This window comes from Mesoplodon mirus (genome assembly GCF_964341445.2).
Source record: "Mesoplodon mirus genome assembly, chromosome: 17".
Lineage (NCBI taxonomy): Eukaryota > Metazoa > Chordata > Mammalia > Artiodactyla > Ziphiidae > Mesoplodon > Mesoplodon mirus.
Window position 1 is genome coordinate 17,928,213 of NC_138993.1, and position 21,336 is coordinate 17,949,548.

Sequence of the window (21,336 nt, forward strand, 5' to 3'; positions counted from 1 at the left end):
GGTACCGCTGCCTTTCTTCCATTACCTGGGCCCTGTGCCTCACTCCCTCCTTCCTTCTGATCTTGGTTCAGTTGCCACCTTCTCTATCCCCAGGCCTTAGGGGCTTTTCGACCGGTAGATAAATGGGGGGATGGTGGGGGCGTCTCCGGAGTAAAACGAGTTTCTTCTCCGAGGCCCTTTGTTCCCTGCAAGCACCACCTCAGTAATGCCCACGTGGGTAGGGCGCGCTATGGAGCAGGGAGAGGAGTTTCCAGTTGCACGTCCGTCCTAGGTCTCTTTGTGGTGGCTGGACGGCCCTCCCCACGGCCAATCATCCAGGGAGGGCGGCAGGAGCCCGCCCCTCGCGCGTCCCTGGTTCCCTGAGAGACAAAAGCCTTTGAGTCTCGGCAGCCACCGAGCGCGACCGCGACTCTCCGCAGAGCCTGGGGGCGGATTCGGACGGCCAATCGGCTTCTTGAGGAGTCCCGTGCCCGCCGGCCCAGGGCCGAGAGACTACAAGATCCCAGCCTACCCGGCGAGCGGATTTGCCGGGGGCTGGCCGGGAGAGCTGGGCGGCGGCATCACGTGAGGCGGCCCGGACCACGTGACCCGGCGGCCCGGCCCCCGGCCCACTCGCCAGCTCCGCCTTTTCGCCCGCCCCTCGCTGGGGAGTCTCGGGCCCGCGACGCTTGCGAGGTCCTCTCGGCGCTCCCGGCTGCTGGGCCTGCATGGACGGCGCGCGGCCGCGGCTGGCCTCCCAGGTAGCCGTGGGGAAGGGGGGGCGCGGGCCCGAGCTCGCGGAGACCCCTTTCGCCCCTGCCTTCTCCTTGCTCCCCTTTCCCCGCGGGCCTGGCCGGCGCGCCCCGTTACTCCTGCGCCCTCCCTCCCGCCCTCCGGCCCGTGTCCCCCGGTCCGCCCGGACCCCCGTCCGCCGGGCGCTGCGTCCGGGCGGGTGATGGGGCGGCCGGCTCCGCACCGTTAGCGCCTTTGCTAGCGTTTCTTCCGAGGAGGAGGGGGGACAGGGTTGGGAGAAGGTCGGGAAAGTTTTCCCTACTCCCTCTCTTTTTTGAGCTTCAGGGACGCGGTTTTGCTCGTAGCTGAAGTCTGTCTGTGCTCTTGACGCTGTTTGCGTGAGAGGAGACCTCCCCTCCGACTCTCCCGGTCCTCCCTCGGCCTTTCCCAAGATCTTAGCATCTCTTCCTTGCCTCCGAATGTCACAAACTATACTCTACGCTGTTTCCCTTTCCCCCACACCACGGAGTCCACCAAGGGGTTTCACTTAATAGGGACTTTTATCCAGGAGTGCGATGAACCGAATGAAAAGACATTTCTTGTCCTGCCTCGGGTAGACTACCTACTCTATTATATTTGAGATGAACATCTAGGCACGCTCTGTTCTGCTCTCGTAAGTAAGCTTTTTGTTTATATTTATTTGCATGTGAGACTCTCCGAAGTCATCTGCTGCAGAACTCTGCACCTGGGGATTACAATTTTATAAAGCAATATTATAACACTTAACCCCCCCCCCCCCGATTCATAGTCATATTTGTCTTTGGCCTATTCTTTTTTGGGGGAGGATTATAGCCCTTGGAGGCAAATACTATGAGTTGCTGAAGCTGGTGTGCGTTGTGAGCTAGTAACATGAAAATACCAAGGTATATAATGCTGAAAGTAATGGAAAAATGATTTAACCCTGACAACAGTTTATAGTGTGCTTTAGATTTTAGAAAGTATCCATTTGAAGTGAGCGCTGGTGAATTAAACCTTTTTAAACTGCTTTCAGGTTTGAATATGTAACTGTATATTTAGATTCTATTAATATAGCAGTTGATCTGTGGAATGGATACCTTTTAATCCATTGTGCAAATACCAGTCCATTTATTAATACTTCTAGACAGGTCCTTTTTTCTACCCTGCAGCGTTTCTCTTGAAGAGGGTATATTAATCTCTAAAGAGATTTCTTCCACGGTGGCTTTTATGTGTGATCCAAATGATCAAGTTCTGAGAACTTCGGAAATCAAATAGCCATAAAAACCAATGCTATCAAGTTTGTAGCTTTAAAAAAATTCTTTAAAAATTTTTAAAGCGTTGCCTCTGTGTTCCAACAAGAGCTTGGCTACATCTTAATAATCAGCAGCTCAAGCTGAGAAGTCTGAGACAGTCTCCTCCTTTATCTGAAAGAGTGGGGAAGATGAAACTGAACGGAAGTCAAAGACCTTTATTATTATTATTTTTTGGAGTAAGCATCGCTCTTTATTTTATTTTTTAAAATTTTTTTGAATTTTATTTTATTTATTTAATTTTTAAGACCTTTATTGTTATTATTATTATGCTGTTCCTTCTGTGTGTACTACATTAAAGAGTAAGACAGGCATGGGAGACAAGGTTTGGACCCTCAAGGAATCTAGAGTCCAAGCAGAAGCATAAAGAAGAATGTACATTACATGTAATTTATATCATCTAAAGATAGCAAGTTAATATTTTGGGGTGTAAGCCCTTTTTTTAAATTAATTAATTTATTTTTGGCTGTGTTGGGTCTTCGTTGCTGTGCGCAGGCTTTCTCTAGTTGCGGTGAGCGGGGGCTACTCTTTGTTGGGTGCGCGGGCTTATTGTGGTGGCTTCTCTTCTTGCAGAGCACGGGCTCTAGAGCGCAGGCTCAGTAGTTGTGGCGTACGGACATAGTTGCTCCGCAGCATGTGGGATCTTCCTGGACCAGGGCTCGAACCCATGTCCCCTGCATTGGCAGGCGGATTCTTAACCACTGCGCCACCAGAGAAGCCTTGGGGTGTATGTCCTTTTTACGAGACAGATTTACTGGGTTGCTGTGTTCAGATAGTGAGATTCCAGATTATAAGAGATACTGTGATATCCAAATCTAGTTCATTCCTGAGCCTAAGAGAGCCAGTAGCAAAAGTTTGAGTATTGAAGAATTTACCCAAATCTGTTTGCTTCTTGAGTTTAGATAGAGTTTGGATAGCAAGAATTCAAATAGTTGGGGAGACCTCTATGTTTTCTAGTATTAGATATACTTTAAAAAATGAGATCATACTCATGCATAAATAATACATTGTAAGGTGTGAAATGACTTCAGAAAATGATGAATCCCATCTGGGGAAGATTATACTCAGACCATTCCTGAAGGATGGTCTCTATTTATCCCACAACCCCAGAAAAGATTCCATGGCTTTTCTAAGCTTAGCATTCCATGGGGGAAAAAGAATATTTTTGCCCAGGTATTCTTTTTCATGCTTAAGAAAAAGTTCTAGTTTTGGAAATAAAGTCTATCCCCTCTCTAGTGCTTCAATCCTGAACTCAAGTGCTATTGTGTAAAACATTCAGTAATATTGTTTACAGCTGTGGTAGAGGTGTTTTCCAAAGAAGACTGCCCGCAATTCCTCCCACCCCTCCACTACTTCTGCTCCTCCCATCAAAAGATGCCATCTGTTTCTGCTCCCTCTGAATCTAGGCTGGCCTTGTGACTTACTTTGACCAGTAGAACGCGGTGGAAGTGATGTGTGCCAGTTCTGGACCTAGTCCTTAAGAGGCCTGGCAGCTCCAGCATTTACCCTCTTGGAGGGCAACAGCATGTACAGAGGCTTGGGCTAGACTAGGTGGAGAAAGAGAGCCCACCTGAGAGAGATATGCGAGCAAGGCCTGTTTCAGCCCTAGTCAAGTTCCCAGTGCCTGTGGCCCCAGCTGAGCCCAGTCAAAACACAGAATTGAGAGAAATAGCAAATTGCCGTTGTTTTAAGCCCCTGAGTTTCTGAAATGCCATATTACTCAGCAAAAGGTAACAAATCCTGGGTATAAATCTGGTTCACATGTAAGTCAGTTCCAAGATGGGATCCCTGAGCACAAAATTGTGGCCAGCATGTGCAGTGGCATGCTTTAAAGATAAATCTCTAAATGAGTTAAATCTTTACTTCATATTAACATAGGGATGTACTTACTGAATTGATTAAACTGAAGACTGGCTATGTCGAGTACTAGGTAACTGGTTAAGTCAAAAGTCATTTTCTTGGGCTTCCCTGGTGGCGCAGTGGTTGAGAGTCCGCTTGCTGATGCAGGGGATATGGGTTCGTGCCCCGGTCCGGGAAGATCCCACATGCCGCAGAGCGGCTGGGCCCGTGAGCCATGGCCGCTGAGCCTGCGCGTCCGGAGCCTGTGCTCCGCAATGGGAGAGGCCACAACAGTGAGAGGCCCGTGTACCAGGAAAAAAAAAAAAAGTCATTTTCTTTTGTGTAGTTGGTTATTATTTGTATATATGATTGTTATTATCAGTCTTAACACTTGGTGATAGGATTATCTGACATGTTTTATAGGAATTCCAGTTGTTGAAATGACAGATGTGTGGTGTTCCTTGCAGTTTGCCATTTGCTCGATTTAGCACCATGATTGTAGTCGTTAAGTCTTGACGGTACAGATGTAAGATCTGCTGCAGTGAGCACATGTCTTGAGAGGTGCTTTGCTCTCAAGGGTCAAGGAGAGTGAATCTTATGCAGACTGTCATTTCTGATGGATATGTTGCAGGACTTTTTTTTTTTTTTTTTTTGGCAATACGCAGGCCTCTCACTGTTGTGGCCTCTCCCGTTGTGGAGCACAGGCTCCGGACGCACAGGCTCAGCGGCCATGGCTCACGGGCCCAGCCGCTCTGCGGCATGTGGGATCTTCCCGGACCGGATCACGAATCTGCATCCCCTGCATTGGCAGGTGGACTCTGAACCACTGCGCCACCAGGGAAGCCCAGTTAGTTCCAGGACTTTAAAAAATAACTGATGGATTTTTCAGGGACACTTCTTATTGCCTATAAATGAAAAACTTCTCTGAGCAACTTTCCATTCCAATTCTGGTTAGTTCGGTTTAAAAAAAACCTCTTTTCTTGGAGAAGAAAAGCTCACAGGAGATCAAATGGATGCCTTTATAGACTTATGGTCTCCCACTCTCACCGGGCTCTGTCTTAGCATCTTTTTAGGTTTCCCTGGTCAGTGCTCTTTCCCATCCTCCCTGGTGGCTGCTTCAGACTTCAGGGCCTTGTTTTTATTGCTTCACCCCACTTTCTGTTGCTACCTCCCTCTTGTTCTCAACAGTAAGCCTTCCACCTTCCTTCAATGGGAGAGTTGGTGACCTCAGGAGAGAACGCCCTCAAATGCAAATCAAACCCACAATGACCTGCCACCTCACACCCACTAGGATGATTATAACGACAAAGACAGACAATAATTAGGTGAGGATATGGAGAAATTGGAACCCTCATAAATTGCTGGTGGAACTGAAAAATGCAGCCTCTTTTAGCAGAGTCTCAATAGCAGAGAGAATGATAAAGAAAGAAATTACCTGCAACCTCTGGTTCCCCCACCTTTAAACTCCCTTTCATCGTATCCGTCCTTCTCTTGTGTTGTATGGAAGATTCCCCAGCTTTCTATAGCTTATGTGCACCTCTGCTTCGGATCCCATTCCCTAGTCTTGCTCAGAAACCTCATTTAGTTATGTCCTCTCCTCTCTCTTTCTACCGACTCCTTCCCAGTAACATTTAAACATTTTCAGGTCTCTAACATGTTTGGAATAAAAAGATCATCCAAAATATGTCCTTCAGCTCCAGCCCATTTTACAGTTACTACCCTCTTTCTCCTTTTTCCCTCAGAGTCAGATTTCTTTTTCTTTTTTTTTATAAATTTATTTATTTTTGGCTGCGTTGGGTCCCCGCTGCTGTGCGCCGGCCCCCTTCAGTTGCGGCGAGCAGGGGCCATTCCCCGCCGTGGTGCATGGGCCTCTCATTGCAGTGGCCTCTCCCGCTGCGGGGCACGGGCCGTAGGCACGTAGGCTCAGTAGTTGTGGCATGCGGGCTCAGTAGTTGTGGCTCATGGGCTCAGTAGCTGTGGCTCGTGGGCTCTAGAGCGCAGGCTCAGTAGTTGTGGCGCACGGGCTTAGTTGCTCCGCGGCATGTGGGATCTTCCTGGACCAGGGCTCGAACCTGTGTCCCCTGCATTGGCAGGCGGACTCCCAACCACTGCGCCCCCAGGGAGGCCCCTCTTCCCAGTCAAATATCTTGAACAAGTTCTTTCTATTCACTGTTTCCTCCTCTTCACCTTTCACATGCTCTCAACTTGCCGCAGTCTGGCCTCGTCCATCCACAGCCTCACTGAAACTCTTCTTAAGGTCACCAACAATTTTTGTTAAATCCTGTGGACCTTTCTCTGCCCTTACCTTGTTTGGCCTCTCAGCAGCGTCTGACACTGACACTACCTCCTCTGTGTGATGCTCACGCCCCTAGGCTTCTGTGTCACTGTTCTCCTGTATCTTCCTGCTCTGCCTGTTCCTTCGGTCTCTGTTACGGAGCGCTCCTTGTCCCTTTGCTTTTGGAGTTCCTTTGAGTTCTGTCCAAGATCATCTTCTCTTCTTACTCTACACACTTTTTCCTGAGTGATCTCATGCCAAATTGCCAAATCTCCAATCCAGATCTCTTTCTTTTTAAAATTATTATTCTTTTTATTGAAGTATAGTTGATTTACAAATATTGTGTTAGTTTCAGGTGTACAGCAAAGTGGTTATACATATATGTATATATCTATACAGATCGTTCTTGATCTTCAGATTGATAAATCAATCTATTGGACATACCTACCTTTTTTTTTTTTTTGCGGTACGCAGGCCTCTCACTGTTGTGGCCTCTCCCGTTGCGGAGCACAGGCTCCGGACGCGCAGGCTCAGCGGCCATGGCTCACGGGCCCAGCCGCTCCGCGGCATGTGGGATCTTCCCGGACCGGGGCACGAACCCGTGTCCCCTGCATCGGCAGGCGGACTCTCAACCGCTGCACCACCAGGGAAGCCCTGGACATAACCTACTTTGATATCCCACAGGTAGCTAAAGGTAAAATGTCCAGAGTAGAATTCCTCATCTCCCCCTGAAACTAGCTGTGTTCTCTCTACCATAGTACGTGGCATTACAGATCCCTCACTGCCTAAGCTGAGCATCTGAGTGTAAGCCTTGCTCTGCCTTTTTCCTTATCCAGCTCCCTCCTCCCATTCAGTCAGGTACAGAATGCTTTTGAGTCTCCCTGTTTTCCCGCCTGCGTTCCCCTGGCTTAGGCTTCCCTTCTTTCTTTCCTGGTTACTGCAGCCACCTTAGGCTCTGAGTATGTCTCCCCCATCACCCCCGTCTAGTCTCTACATTCTGCCAAAGTATCTTTCATGGACATACACCTGATCACGCCACTTCCCTGCTTAAGATCCTTCAGTGGTTACGTGTTGCTCTTTGGATAGTCTAAGCTTTTTGGCTACAACTGTGCTGAATTTCTTTCAGTTCCTCCACCAGACTTTTACCTGGCATATATGTTCACTGTTCCAGGTGCTTGCCTTCTCTTCAGGTACCTGACACTTCCCGATTCTGGTGATTCAGTAGCATCCGAACCTCCCGGTCAGAGCATGGCCACACTTCAGTGAGCATCTGTTTATGTGCCTAGACCCCCCTGATCACGTGGAAGTTCTGCTGGGGGTGAGAGGGTGACGTTGGCTGTGTGTCATGTTTACCTAGAGAACTTTCAGTAAACATTTACGGAGTAAATATAGTGTGGTTCTGCCTGTCTATTGCTGGAATTTTAGTTTGGCTTTAGGTCATTACAGGGCACTGTTGATCCTTTTCATGCAGCAGAGAGTAGTAGATGAAATCACTTCAAAGATGTCCCTGTAATAGAGGTTCATGATACCATAAATAGGTTTGAACTGGAGCCCCTCCATTCCAGCCTTGGACTTATTAGGAAAATAAAATGAACTATTATTGTGTTCTATCCATTTCTTTAATTGTTGACCCATCTATTTTTATGTAGTCTATTTTGCAAAGTCTGTATGTTTGGTGCAAAAAACCCCACAAAACCATAGAAGAAAATTATTTGTAATCATGGAGGTTTTTTTTTTTCTGGTTTCCTTTTGAAAATGAAAGTGTTTTGTAAAAGCAACGTAGTCAGCTTCACAACCCTGAATGTTATTCTTTTTTGTTGCTAATGCTGTTGCCACTTGGGTTGTTTGCTTTGCTAACCGGAACACTTGGCTTCAGTAAAATTATTTCGCTCACTTACAATGAGTGGTCAGATTCCCAGCTTCCTAGAATTGCCTGAAGCTTCTGTGCAATGAAATGAAAGCAGCCTCTTGGATGATGGGGGCTTAAGAATTGCTTCCTGAGGCCACTGTTGCAAATTGTGCTTCGAGTTAAGTAACCTGCTGGTGGTTGGGAGGTGACAGTTGTCTTCTTAAATGAGTGATGAATTTGGAGGAAACGGATGAGGCAAAGGGGAATCACAGTGAGTGTTAGGAAATTCTAAGACAGCAGCATGTGGTCTTTAAATGAAGCTAGGAGCGTTACCTTGTCACCTGTACAGCTGCATCTTTATGAAGGACGGCAGAAACTCCTCTGGAGAATGCTACGTTCTTAGAGTCCCTTAGCCTTTGTGGAATATGTCAAGGATTCAGGACATTCTTTCGTTTTCATTCTTGCAGTACAGTAATATTGCAGAAAAGAGAAGTGGATGACAGCTGTTCTACCTGTAACAGCATCAGTGTCTCAGCAAATCTCTGAAACTTTGCTCCTTTGATGTAGTTATACCAGAGAATAGGTGAAATAGTTTTAAAGTGTATTTTTATTTAAAAGACTTTTAGGCCGATTCTTTCAGAGGCTTGTCTGGACCTGGGAAATACATTTGGTGTCCAAATCAGAATTGTAGCATCTGCTCAGTCTCAAAAAGCTCATCAGAATAAGTATGGAAGAAAATGCTATGAGTAACATGTGGCTCTTCTGTAACTTGAGAGGTTCTTTGAATTGCTTTTGCTGTAGTGTGGATATATGACATAATGAGTTGTAAAGTTGTGCCCCAGAAGTTTACCCCAAACCCTATTCCTGTTTCCTCTATTTGAAAGTTTTCTTAGAATTGAAATATAGTGTACTCAAAAATAGGGAAAGATGGCCACACCCTTAAATCTTTTGTCTTCAAATGGGAACTTCTGTTGGTGAAAAAGGAAGAAGGCTATGAAAAAACACTTGTTCTTGCAGGAAACCTGGATGATCTTCACTGAGGAAATGCTTACATTTTGTCATATGCTTACAATACTGAGACTTTGACTTCTGGGATTTCATGTAACAGTTTTCTGGGAGACATAATTTTTATATAGTAATTGTTGTGCACATAATTTTTTTCCATTTGCATGTATCACGTGGGCTGTATGTTTGCATGTTGTATCTCATTGCTCGCTTAGTTATTTCACTTGCATTTGCACTCTAGGTTTCCACTTACTAGGACTGACTTTCTGTTAGTCCTGAAGTTCCTCAGAGGCAGGGGCCATGATTGTATTGCTTTATGATTTCCCCCAGCATTATTGTATATGGGGTCATTGTCAGAAGAATTAATATATACTATCATTTTGTTCACATTATCATAACAGTAGAGGTTATTTTTGGCAAGGCATCTTAGACTTTATCAGTAGCTCATTGACTATGAATAAATTCCTATTGTAAGGTGGGTTAGCAACTAAACTGATAAGTAAAATCGTCACCCATCCAGTTTATGAAAATAGAGAAACCTCTATTAGGAATCTTCAGTTTATGTGTAAGTGCTTTAATTAAAGTTTTTTGCAATTAAAAAATCATTTTTCATATTTGACATTGCTGTTTCAAATAGTCTAAACCTGGTTATGGCTTGTATGCTGAGGAACGTACAAGCCAGTTTAAATGGATTGTCCCAACATTCAGAGGCCTTCTGTTTCCTGTGAGGACACCAGCTTCCAAGATATAAAGAATGTTACAAGTTCACTTCATGCCCGAAGGATGACACCAGAAAAGGAGTCAGAATCTCGGGGCTAACCAGTTCTGGGTTGCTCACTCTGTTTTGACCTCTTTTCCTTAGCAAACTCTTATTAGGTTAGCAGAAGATGGGTTGGGAGGTGTAAAGTCTCATCAGTAACATCAGTCTCCTTTGCACCAAATACATCTGGTTAGAATTTGGGGGTCAAGGTCTCTGTGGAAGCCACGTGCTGGCTTACGAGGCAACCCTAAATTTCCGGTATTGTTTAGTATTGAAACCATTATTTCATTAAAAATAAAGTTTTCCTATATTATTTTCTTTATTTCCTGTTGTTTTTTTAAACTCTCTAGACATATTCAAATATATTTTTGCTGGATCAGTAAAACAAAGCCTTCCCCTCACCCTCTCTTAGCACTTGGTTCTTAGGGGAAGGGAAAACAAATGTGCTCTTAGAGGGATCAAAAGATTGGCTGCTACATTACTCCTTCAGTCTTCCAGTTCTAGATGTAGATTTCTAAAGTTGGAAGTTCTCTGTTTGTCCTCTTGATTGAATTTGCTTTCAGAGTATAAAATGAAATAACCTTTTCTTCCCTATGCCACCAGCTCTCTGAGGGATGGTGCCAGTCGCTAGGAAAAGCCATCCCAGGGAATGGGATATAGATCTGTAGTACTAATGGACACAGAGTCAGTCTGTGGGAACACAGGATGTATTTTCAAGTGCCAAAGGAAATATGGAGATCCAAGTGGGTTGGCATATTATCCTTTGAGAGCATTAAACTCTTTTCTAATCTCTGCTTCCATTTCTCTTTTCTGTTCTTCTGTTCTTGCTTTATCTCCATAGAGCAAAAAAAATCATTGATTCACCTATTAATGCATGAGTGATAATTCAGTCTGAACATATCAGTGCTATTTATGAGAAAGTATTTCCTAAATAAAATAATGAATAAAAATAATGCAAAAAAGCCACTATCTCATTGAACTTCACAAGTTAACTATTTAACATAACTGACATGCTAATTACAACTCATTTTTATGATTATCAATCAAGCCCTGGAAGGACCTGTTCATCGTGGCAATTAGTTTGGTCTAGTTTGAATTGCTGTAAGTTCTGGAAAGTTCTAAGAAGGTGATATTTCTTTTAGAAATGTTCCATTCAGAATTTCCCTTATCTGAGCTTGCCTTCCCAAGACAGAATTATGATTATACTTTCCCGGAATTATTTTTTAGGTCTGAAACTTCTACATTTAATTTTTTAAAATACATCTTTGAGTTTATTAATACAGGCTTGTTAAAAGCCCATGGGATCATTATTTGATTTTTAAAAGTTGTGGTAAAATATACATAACATTAAATTTGTCATTTTAACCGTTTCTGAGTATACAGTTGAATGACAGTAAGTTATGCCAGTGTCATCATCCTCAGTCTCCAGAACTTTCTCATCATCCTGACTGAAATTCTGTATCTATTAAATAATAACTCCCCAAACCCATACCACCCAGGCCCTGGCAACCTCATTCTACTCTGTCTACGTGAATTTAACCACTCTAGGTACCTCATGTAAGTGGACTCATACAGTATTTATTCTTTTGTGTCTGGCGTATTTCACTTAGCTTAATGGCTTGGAGGTACGTTCCTATTGTACTGTGTGTCAGTATTTCATTTCAAGGCTGAATAACATTCCATTGTAGGTAGATACCACATTTTGTTTATCCATTTATCTGTTGATAGATATTTGGGTTTTCCATCTTCTGGCTGTTGTGAATAATGTTGCTTTGAACATTGGTGTACAACTGTCTGGAGTCCCTGCTTTAAAAACTTTACACTAGGAGTGGAGTCGCTAGATCAAATGGTAATTCTATGTTTAATTTTTTGAGGAGCTTCCATAATGTTTTCCATGCTGGCTGTACTCTTTTACATTCACACCTTCTCCATTTAAGTTTATATTAAAAACTCATTTTACAGATTTGCCTGAAACATTCTGCCACCCTAGGTTGTGAATTGAAAGCAAGAATACCTCTTAAAACTTCTAACAGCTTAGGGGGTAAGCATAATTAAAATAACTAAGCTTTAGTTTCATTTAAAATACCTAGGACAGGAATAAAGATTCAGACGTAGAGAATGACTTGAGGACATGGGGAGGGGGAAGGGTAAGCTGGGATGAAGTGAGAGTGGCATGGACTTATATACACTACCAAATGTAAAATAGCTAGTGGGAAGCAGCCGCATAGCACAGGGAGATCAGCCCGGTGCTTTGTGACCACCTAGAGGGGTGGGATAGGGAGGGTGGGAGGGAGACGCAAGAGGGAGGGGATATGGGGATATATGTATAGGTATAGCTGCTTCACTCTGTTATACAGCAGAAACTAACACACCATTGTAAAGCAGTTATACTCCAATAAAGATATAAAATAAAATAAAATAAAATACTTTATTTTTGATCACAAAATGTGTGTTACAGAAATTTGGAATATATTTAAGCAGAAGAAAATATCACCTCTAATCTCTCCAGTGAAGTACATTTTGGTGTGTGTATATCCTTTTTCTTTATATGTTATACTTTAAAAAATTGTATTCACGTAGTACATATTGGTTTTTTATATAAATTTATTTATTTTATCTTATTTCTGGCTACATTGGGTCTTCGTTGCTGCATGCAGGCTTTCTCTAGTTGTGGCAAACGGGGGCTACTCTTCATTGTGGTGGGCGGGCTTCTCAGTGCTGTGGCTTCTCTTGTTGCGGAGCACTGGCTCTAGGCACACGGGCTTCAGTAGTTGTGGCATGTGGGCTCAGTAGCTGTGGTTGCGGGCTCTAGAGTACAGGCTCAGTAGTTGTGGCGCATGGACTTAGTTGCTCCACCGGCATGTGGGATCTTCCCGGACTGGGGCTCGAACCCGTGTCCTCTGCATTGGCAGGCGGATTCTTAACCACTGTGCCACCCAGGAAGTCCCAGTACATATTGTTTTATAACATACTTCAGTCTTACAGAGTACTTTTGGTTTTGTGGGTTTTTTGGTTTGTTTTTGTTTTTTACTTGGGAATAAGCACATAGTTTAGCTTTTTGTTAGCATCTTCCCATTTGATGCACAGTAACATGGGAAGGGAAAACATTGGATTATCTTTCTTTAGGCACTTGGTTAATTACTGCTGAATCCTACTGACTTCTTGAGTTGCTAGCAGTAAATTACTTGCTTGGCCAGTGTTACTGCCTTTGTTGTTCTCATGAATTCATAAATCCACATAGCTTCTTCCTTACATCTTTAACATAAAATTGTAGATTTTTATAGAACAGCTTTTTGGGAAACTCAGGCTCAGGAAGGTTATCACGGTTACTTCTGATTAAAAGTATCAGGTTACTTTTGATTAAAAGGAAACCTGGGACTAAAACCCAGGCCTCAGCAACCTCCATCCTTTCTACCAGGCCAGGGCTACTGGTGATGCTTTCTGATTTTATGAGGGGTGTGGACATGGAAGGTATATGACTTGGCTTTTATATTGACTCTCAAGTTACAAGTGTTTGGAGAAATATCTCGTAAAATAATGCTTCAAGTAATTTAGCAATGCGTAAACTCAGTTCGTATAATAAGCCATCATTATGCAAGTTAGCTTGATTTTTTTTTCAGCAGATTACCAAACCCTTAGGGCAGAGTTGCCTGTAAAGTGATTAATGACTTCAGAATAATTGTAGTGCTGTCAGGAAGTTGTATAACTTTGAATGGTAATATCCTTTTGTGTTGTAATGTTAAAGGTGGTGAATCATATTTTTGGCCAATGTAATTATTCCCCCCCATCTAAAATGTATATTACCATAAAATATTAAATTTTGATACAGGCTTTGATACAGTTCATAGTCTAGGAAAATAGGCATCTGGATTTTCTTGGAATTTACCTACCTGCTTATAGATATCCACATTGTTTCATTTCTTGTGTTTTCCCCCTCTGTTGTTTTTTTTTATAAATTTATTTTATTTATTTTCGGCTGCATTGGGTCTTATTGCTGCGCGTGGTCTTTCATTAGTTGCGGAGAGCGGGGGCTACTCTTCATTGTGGTGTGTGGGCTTCTCATTGCAGTGGCTTCTCTTGTTGGGGAGCACGGGCTCTAGGCGCATGGGCTTCAATAGTTGTGGCTCGCGGGCTCCAGAGCGCAGGCTCAGTAGTTGTGGTGCACGGGCTTCGTTGCTCTGCAGCATGTGGGATCTTCTCAGACCAGGGCTCGAACCCATGTCCCCTGTATTGGCAGGCAGATTCTTAATCACTGTGCCACCAGGGAAGCCCTGGGGGGCATCTTTTCTATTACTTCTAAAAGCATTTAAGACAATCTTCTTACCATACAAAGAACATTTATAAATCAAGAACGAAGAAAAAAATGGCAGTCCAGTAGGAAAAATAGGGACTTTATGTAAAATAATGGCACCTGGACTCTTAATCATGTGAGATCGAGAGGTGAAGGGTACACATGCTGGCTCCGGGTGGCATGGCTTCAGGTCCCGAATCTGCCACTTACTAGTTTGAGCAAACTCTTAAAGTCTCTTTACCTCCATTTCCTTGTCGATAAAGTGAGGATTAAATGAATTAAGAAATGTAAAGTACTTGGAACAGTGCTTGGCACATAATACTCAAGAAGTGTTAGTTGTTATTGTTGCTATGACTGTGATTATTTTTTAAAAATTATCCCAACCTCACTCATCATAAGAGAAATTAAAGTTTAAACAAAACTGAGACACCGTGATAATACACTGTGAGCAAGGATGCAGGTGAAAGGGGCTGCCAGCATGGTTGGTTCTTTTATGTATTGGTACCACTTTAGTAGAGGACAATTTGAAATAGCTATTAAAGGTAAAACAGCTATTAGACTTGGACCCTGCAATTCCCTTTTTAGGAATTTATCTTAGAAACATATTAAAAAGACATGTATATAATGTATGCGAACAGTAGTTTCAGTATTGTTCATGTTAGCAACAGACTGGAAGTGACTTAAATGTCTCCCAGTAGAAACAGGGAAGCTGTTAAATCGATGTAATGGAATGCTCTGTAGAACCATTGAAAAGAAATGAAGTAATTCTTATATGTGCTAATAGGAATGATTTCAAAGATGTACTGTTAAGTGGCGGGGGGAAGCTTCCACACACTCACACATACAATGCTGTGTAAGTCTACACTGTGGAAGGAATTAGAATCAATTGTTTCAGTGGTTTCCTTTGAGGAGCGGGTTGGGGAGGGATGGTAGAGAGACTTACTTTCCTCTATCCTTTTGTACCATTGAAATAAAACTTTTTTTTTTTTTTTTTTTTTCGGTACGCGGGCCTCTCACTGTTGTGGCCTCTCCCGTTGCGGAGCACAGGCTCCGGACGCGCAGGCTCAGCGGCCATGGCTCACGGGCTCAGCCGCTCCGCGGCATGTGGGATCTTCCCGGACCGGGGCACGAACCCATGTCCCCTGCATCGGCAGGCGGACTCTCAACCACTGCGCCACCAGGGAAGCCGGAAACAAAACATTTTTAACATGTTTATGTATTAGTTTTTACCCTCCCTGAAGTCCGTTATCTCTTCCCACCAGCACACACACACACACACACACACTCACGCATGCACATATGTACACATTCATGCACACTTTTCAGAACATTCAAATGTTAGTCCAGGAGTCTGGCTATGCAGTGATAGGGACCAGCCTGTCCTGATGGTGTTTAATGCTTATTGAATATGCGCTGTGATCCTTGGGGTATTGCAAGCATCTGGTCCTTGTCATCCAAGCTGGTGCTGATGGATAAAGCCTCCCTCGGTGGTGGAAACTGAGGCCCTGGCTAAGTAAGCCCAAGCCCCAGGGATCTCTTCTATAGGTGCTGTTGGAGGTTCTGGGGCCAGAAAGACCTTGGCTCGCTTGGCTATTTTTAGAGGTCTGAAAAGAGGGTGGGTGGGAAGGAACTTCATGAGTTATGAAGCTCATTAGGAAACCCTGGTTGTGTTTATCAACTGCTTGGTTCTATTTAAGTTTCCAGAGGTGAGAGCCAGAATGGAAACTGACTTGGCATGATAGGTTTTGTGCTTTGTGCAACCCCCTGGACTTGCTAGAAATACTTTTTAACTCTCCAAGAATTGGAGCTATGACCAGGATTCTTTGTGCAAAACTTCTTAAACAGATCAAATTTAGAGTTTTGTGGAAATTTATACATATCTCTACTTTTTATAGGGTGCTCTTTAAGCTAATTGCTACTTGCATGAAGTCTGTAGTCATCAGCTCTGACACCAAGATGAGGGTGAATTCTCTTACCCTTGTTCATATAACTTTTCTCCGTGTGAAATGAAATGTCCATGTATATATGTGGTCATATAAATTAGGAATAGAACATAATGCCTTCTTTAATGTTTTCATCCGGTAAATCTTAGGCTACTGCTTCTTAATGTTTTTGCCACTCTAGGCTACCTGAGGGATGTCCCATTTCTATCATTAAACAGTGGCTCAGTGTGGCAGTGATTTTCTACAAGGGATGAGGGTCTTTCAGGGCATCCTATGGGTGGTAGTGGGAGAGTAGGGAGGTAGAAATAATGATTCTGATTTTTATAACACACACACACACTCCTAGTTGAGAATTAACTGCCTTAGACAAATGAGTATTGTAACCTTTAACTTTATCTCAGTACCCTGGAGGGGAAAGTACCTGACAAGACCTTGGTTTCATCTAGTTGGCATGTCTTCTCTCCATTGTCTGCTGTCGGGTTGCACATAAACATGTATGTGACAGATGAGCACTGGCTTGTAAGTGGGCAAGACAGACAGTTGGTTCTAGCAGGTTGTTCCTCCCGTTACAGGAAAAGGCACAGGTTTGAAGGTAGAGGAAGGATTGGACACGTTGCTGGGGCAAGTGAGCGATCCATTTAACCAAAAGTAGGTGGTTTATTCTGAAATTAGCTTTTGTTTCCTTTTATTAACCTTGTCTTTTTTTGTTTTAGTTTAGTGGTTATTTAATTTTTTATTTTGGAATTTTTTTTGTTTGTTACAGCAGAGATGTCGGCTTATTTTTAGGAATTACTTGAAACCAGAGTCATGGTGGATGTAGGAAAGTGGCCAATCTTCACTCTGCTCTCACCTCAAGAAGTTGCATCTATTCGGAAAGCTTGTGTCTTCGGCACCTCAGCCAATGAAGCACTGTATGTTACTGACAATGATGAGGTAAGCATCTCTCAAAACCCAGGGCTTAATTTTAGGGCTTACTTTGGGGTTGAGCTTTAAAGTGTGCAATGTGAAGACTGAGAAAAAGTGGGGCATAAAGAGAGCCGAAAATCCAAAAAGATGGTTGTCTTTGATAGAATTTGTCTTTTCTTTCAGTTTCTTGATTTAATACCCCTCATCCCTACTACTCTTTGAGTTTCATAGTATAGCCAAATATTCTAAAACTTTAGTCAGCAGAGGTTGAATGTTTCTTTTTTAAAAATAGATTTTAATTAATTAATTTATTTATTTATTTATTTATTTATTTTTTGGCCGCATTGAGTCTTCCGTTGCTGTGCATGGGCTTTGTCTAGCTGCTGCGAGCAGAGGCTACTCTTCATTGCGGTGCGAGGGCTTCTCATCGCGGTGGCTTCTCTTGTTGCCGAGCATGGGCTCTAGGCGCGCAGGCTTCAGTAGTTGTGGCACATGGGCTTCAGTAGTTGTGGCTCGTGGGCTCTAGAGCGCGGGCTCAGTAGTTATGGCGCACAGGCTTAGTTGCTCCGCAGCATGTGGGATCTTCCTGGACCAGAGATCGAACCCGTGTCCCCTGCATTGGCAGGCGGATTCTTAACCACTGCTCCACCAGTGAAGCCCTGAATGTTTCTTAACAACCATGTCAGTCTTTTCCTAGCTACTGAGCTGTCAAACTGAGTTTTAGTGTGTCTTATATTCAGAGTGGAGAAGGGACCCTTTGTGTAACTGCAGGCCTAGTGACTCAGACAGAACTATTTGTTTCCCAGGTCTTTGTATTTGGACTGAACTACAGTAACTGTCTAGGAACTGGAGATAACCAGAGTACACTTGTACCCAAAAAGCTGGAAGCCTTATGTGGAAAGAAGATTAAGAGCCTTAGTTATGGGAGTGGACCACATGTTCTTCTCAGCACCGAAGGTAAAGTGGGAATAAGTCCACCTTCTGTTTGTGGGAAATCGAGCAGTTAATTCTAAGCTAAGGGGCGGTGGGTTTGTATCAGATATTGGATTTTGAATGATTTGTTTCTTAATTTCTGAGCAGAAGTACACAAAGCAGGTAAAAGTTAAACACTTCAGGCTCCTTCTGGAACAGCCATAGGATGACTTGCAATTTAAGCAAACTTTTGAGGTTTTCGACAACTTATGTAAAGTTGTGGAAGATGAACTACAGCAGATGAAGTGGTCCTTCAGCCTGATTTTTCAGTGAATTGTTGTAGCAAGGCAATGTCCAGGTTTTACTCGGTACTTTTTTTTTTCTTTTTTTTGGCTGCGTTGGATCTTTGTTGCTGTGCGTGGGCTTTCTCTAGTTGTGGTGAGAGGGGGCTACTCTTCATTGTGGTGCATGGGCTTGTCATTGCAGTGGCTTCTCTTGTTGGGGAGCACGGGCTCTAGGCACGCGCACGGGCTTTAGTAGTTGTGGCTCACGGGCTCTAGAGCACAGGCTTAGTAGTTGTGGAGCACGGGCTTAGTTGCTCCGTGGCTTGTGGGATCTTCCCGGACCAGGGCTCAAACCTGTGTCCCCTGCATTGGCAGGCGGATTCTTAGCCACTGTGCCACCAGGGAAGCCCACTTGGTACATTTTTAAAAACACAGTTAGTACTGGTTTTCCTTGTGTGAATCTTGAATTCAAGAAATCTCAGTTCTTTCCTTGGCATTCGTGTGGGTGCCATATGGAAAGAACATGGAGTAGATTCTTCTTTTCCTCTCTGCCTCCCCAAGATCACCAGAGGGGCCTCTGCATTCTTCCTTGGTGATTTATCTGTACTGTGGGCACCCAGAGCTCTCTGAAAATCTGTCATATATAACCCTGCTTCTTCCCTTTATGTTTTAGGCACATTCGTTCTTGCTGTCTAGCTGTGTTGGGTAAACTGTAGGGCGCACGTGGGAGCGTTTGCTTCTCCGCCTTTCTGTCTCTAGCCTGGGGAATCACAGCTTCCTCGGATGTTACCGTGGGTCTTGGTACTGAGCTTTTCAACAGCTTTAACTTACATCTGAATCCACTCCCAAGTTGTCCACATCTTTCTCAGGCTGTGAGATCCAGATGTGAGCATGATTGTCTGGTAAGAGTGTAACTGGTGTGGAGTATAATGAGGTGATTATCTTGCCTCTGCATTGTGTAATCATGACTTCTGATATCACACGAGCTCTTTCAAGCAGTTGCTTCTTTGCTGACTGGTTCAGCTTGTCATCCATTGTGACCTGATGATTTAATGTTTTCCTAACACATGTTAATTTTAATGAGGCATTGATTTCTGACCACAAAATACTGAAGCGGTTTTTTTTGGAGCAAACATACTGAAACATATGCATTCGGATTCTTGGTTTTCTTCAAAGTGGTGACCTTGGGAAACTATAACTTTTCTTCTGGAATTATTTTCAGAGTCCAGATCCTACAGTTTTAACTATCTTGAATGTTACAGTTAAGATATAAATAAACATAAAACACAAATATAAATAACTGGTTTTCTTTTTTTTTTGCGGTATGTGGGCCTCTCACCGTTGTGGCCTCTCCCGTTGTGGAGCACAGGCTCCGGATGTGCAGGCTCAGCGGCCATGGCTCACGGGCCCAGCCGCTCCATGGCATGTGGGATCTTCCCGGACCGGGGCACGAACTCGTATCCCCTGCATCGGCGGGTGGACTCTCAACCACTGCGCCACCAGGGAAGCCCAAATAACTGGTTTTCTTGTGGGAATAGTCTTCTTTTTGTTTTTAATTCAGTTTTGATTGTTATAATACATTTAATACAACATACATATGATACATGATGTATAGGATGTTTAATGTGTGTATGATACATATATTTGTGTGTATTTTATAAGTATTACAAATAGTCACATAGTTTAAAAACAATGTAACACTTTAAACCATCGAATAGTATATGGATTTCAGTAGAAAACAGGACTCCGTCTCACTCCTCCTTACTCTTAGGAACTGCTATTCGGGTGGAATTACTTTCTAACTCCTTCAGGTGTTTTTTTCTGGTATTTAGTCTCATATTTTTAAATTAACATGCTTATACTGCTATTTCTGAATTTTTTTACTTTAGATATTATCCTTTGACTTTTTGTAACAGCAGATAGAATTTAGCTCTCTTTCTCCTACCTTCCCTCACCTTATCGCGTCACTATAGGGATCACCATTTTGGTTAAATCAGTATTCAGTGTTCACATTACTAGGACTCGGTAAGTATTATTTATAGCTGAGCCATCTCCTTTCTTATACAACTGTTTGTTTTCCTGGGCTCACTTGTTTGTCATAAATGTATGCTGGAACTCTTCTACAGCGCAGTATTTTTTTTTTAACATCTTTATTGGAGTATAATTGCTTTACAATGGTGTGTTAGTTTCTGCTGTATAACAAAGTGAATCAGCTATACGTATACATATATCCCCATATCCCCTCCCTCTTGCATCTCCCTCCCACCCTCCCTATCCCACCCCTCTAGGTGGTCACAAAGCACCGAGCTGATCTCCCTGTGCTATGCGGCTGCTTCCCACTAGCTATCTATTTTACATTTGGTAGTGTATGTATGTCCATGCCACTCTCTCACTTTGTCACAGCTTACCCTTCCCCCTCCCCGTGTCCTCGAGTCCATTCTCTAGTAGGTCTGCGTCTTTATTCCTGTCCTGCCCCTAGGTTCTTCATAACATTTTTTTTTAATTCCACATATATGTGTTAGCATACGGTATTTGTCTTTCTCTTTCTGACTTACTTCACTCTGTATGACAGACTCTAGGTCCATCCACCTCAGTACAAAAATATGGAACGCTTCACAAATTTGCGTGTCATCCTTGCGCAGGAGACATACTAATCTTCTCTGTATTGTTCCAATTTTAGTATATGTGCTGCCGAAGTGAGCACCAGTATTTTTTTTTTAATTTTTAATTTTATTTATTTTATTTTTGGCTGTGTTGGGTCTTCGTTGCTGCGTGCAGGGTTTCTCTAGTTGCAGCGAGTGGGGCTACTCTTCGTTGCAGTGCCTGGGCTTCTCATCCTGGTGGCTTCTCTTACTGCAGAACACAGGCTCTAGGCGTGCAGGCTTCAGTAGTTGTGGCACATGGGCTCAGTAGTTGTGGTGCATGGCCTCTAGAGCACAGGCTCAGTAGTTGTGGCACACGGGCTTAGTTGCTCCGCGGCATGTGGGATCTTCCCAGACCAGGGCTCGAAGCTGTGTCCCCTGGGTTAGCAGGCGGATTCTTTTTTTTTTTTTTTTTTGTCTTTGTACTTATATTTTAATGCATTTATCTAATCTTACTAATGCTTTTTTTTTTACATCTTTATTGTAGTATAATTGCTTAACAACGGTGTGTTAGTTTCTGCTTTATAACAAAATGAATCAGTTATACATATACATATGTTCCCATATCCCCTCCCTCTTACGTCTCCCTCC

At 43.4% G+C, this 21,336-nt stretch overlaps 1 protein-coding gene across 12 annotated transcripts in view; it reads left to right on the plus strand.

The window, feature by feature from the left end:
• The first annotated feature begins 644 nt into the window (after positions 1-644).
• RCBTB1 (RCC1 and BTB domain containing protein 1) overlaps positions 645-21,336 on the plus strand; it is a 50,784-nt gene continuing 30,092 nt past the window's right edge. The window contains exons 1-5 of one of the 12 annotated variants that reach the window (XM_082602639.1): positions 653-740; positions 1,266-1,384; positions 16,574-16,649; positions 16,765-16,934; positions 17,714-17,864. In XM_082602639.1, the coding sequence (XP_082458765.1) occupies positions 16,809-16,934; positions 17,714-17,864 (277 nt within the window). In that variant the 5' untranslated portion in view covers positions 653-740; positions 1,266-1,384; positions 16,574-16,649; positions 16,765-16,808. Of the gene's footprint in view, positions 741-1,265; positions 1,385-6,622; positions 6,848-7,324; positions 7,416-16,573; positions 16,650-16,764; positions 16,935-17,713; positions 17,865-21,336 lie in introns of those variants that run through there. The other 11 variants (XM_082602637.1, XM_082602642.1, XM_082602634.1 and 8 more) reach the window with 11 other exon arrangements.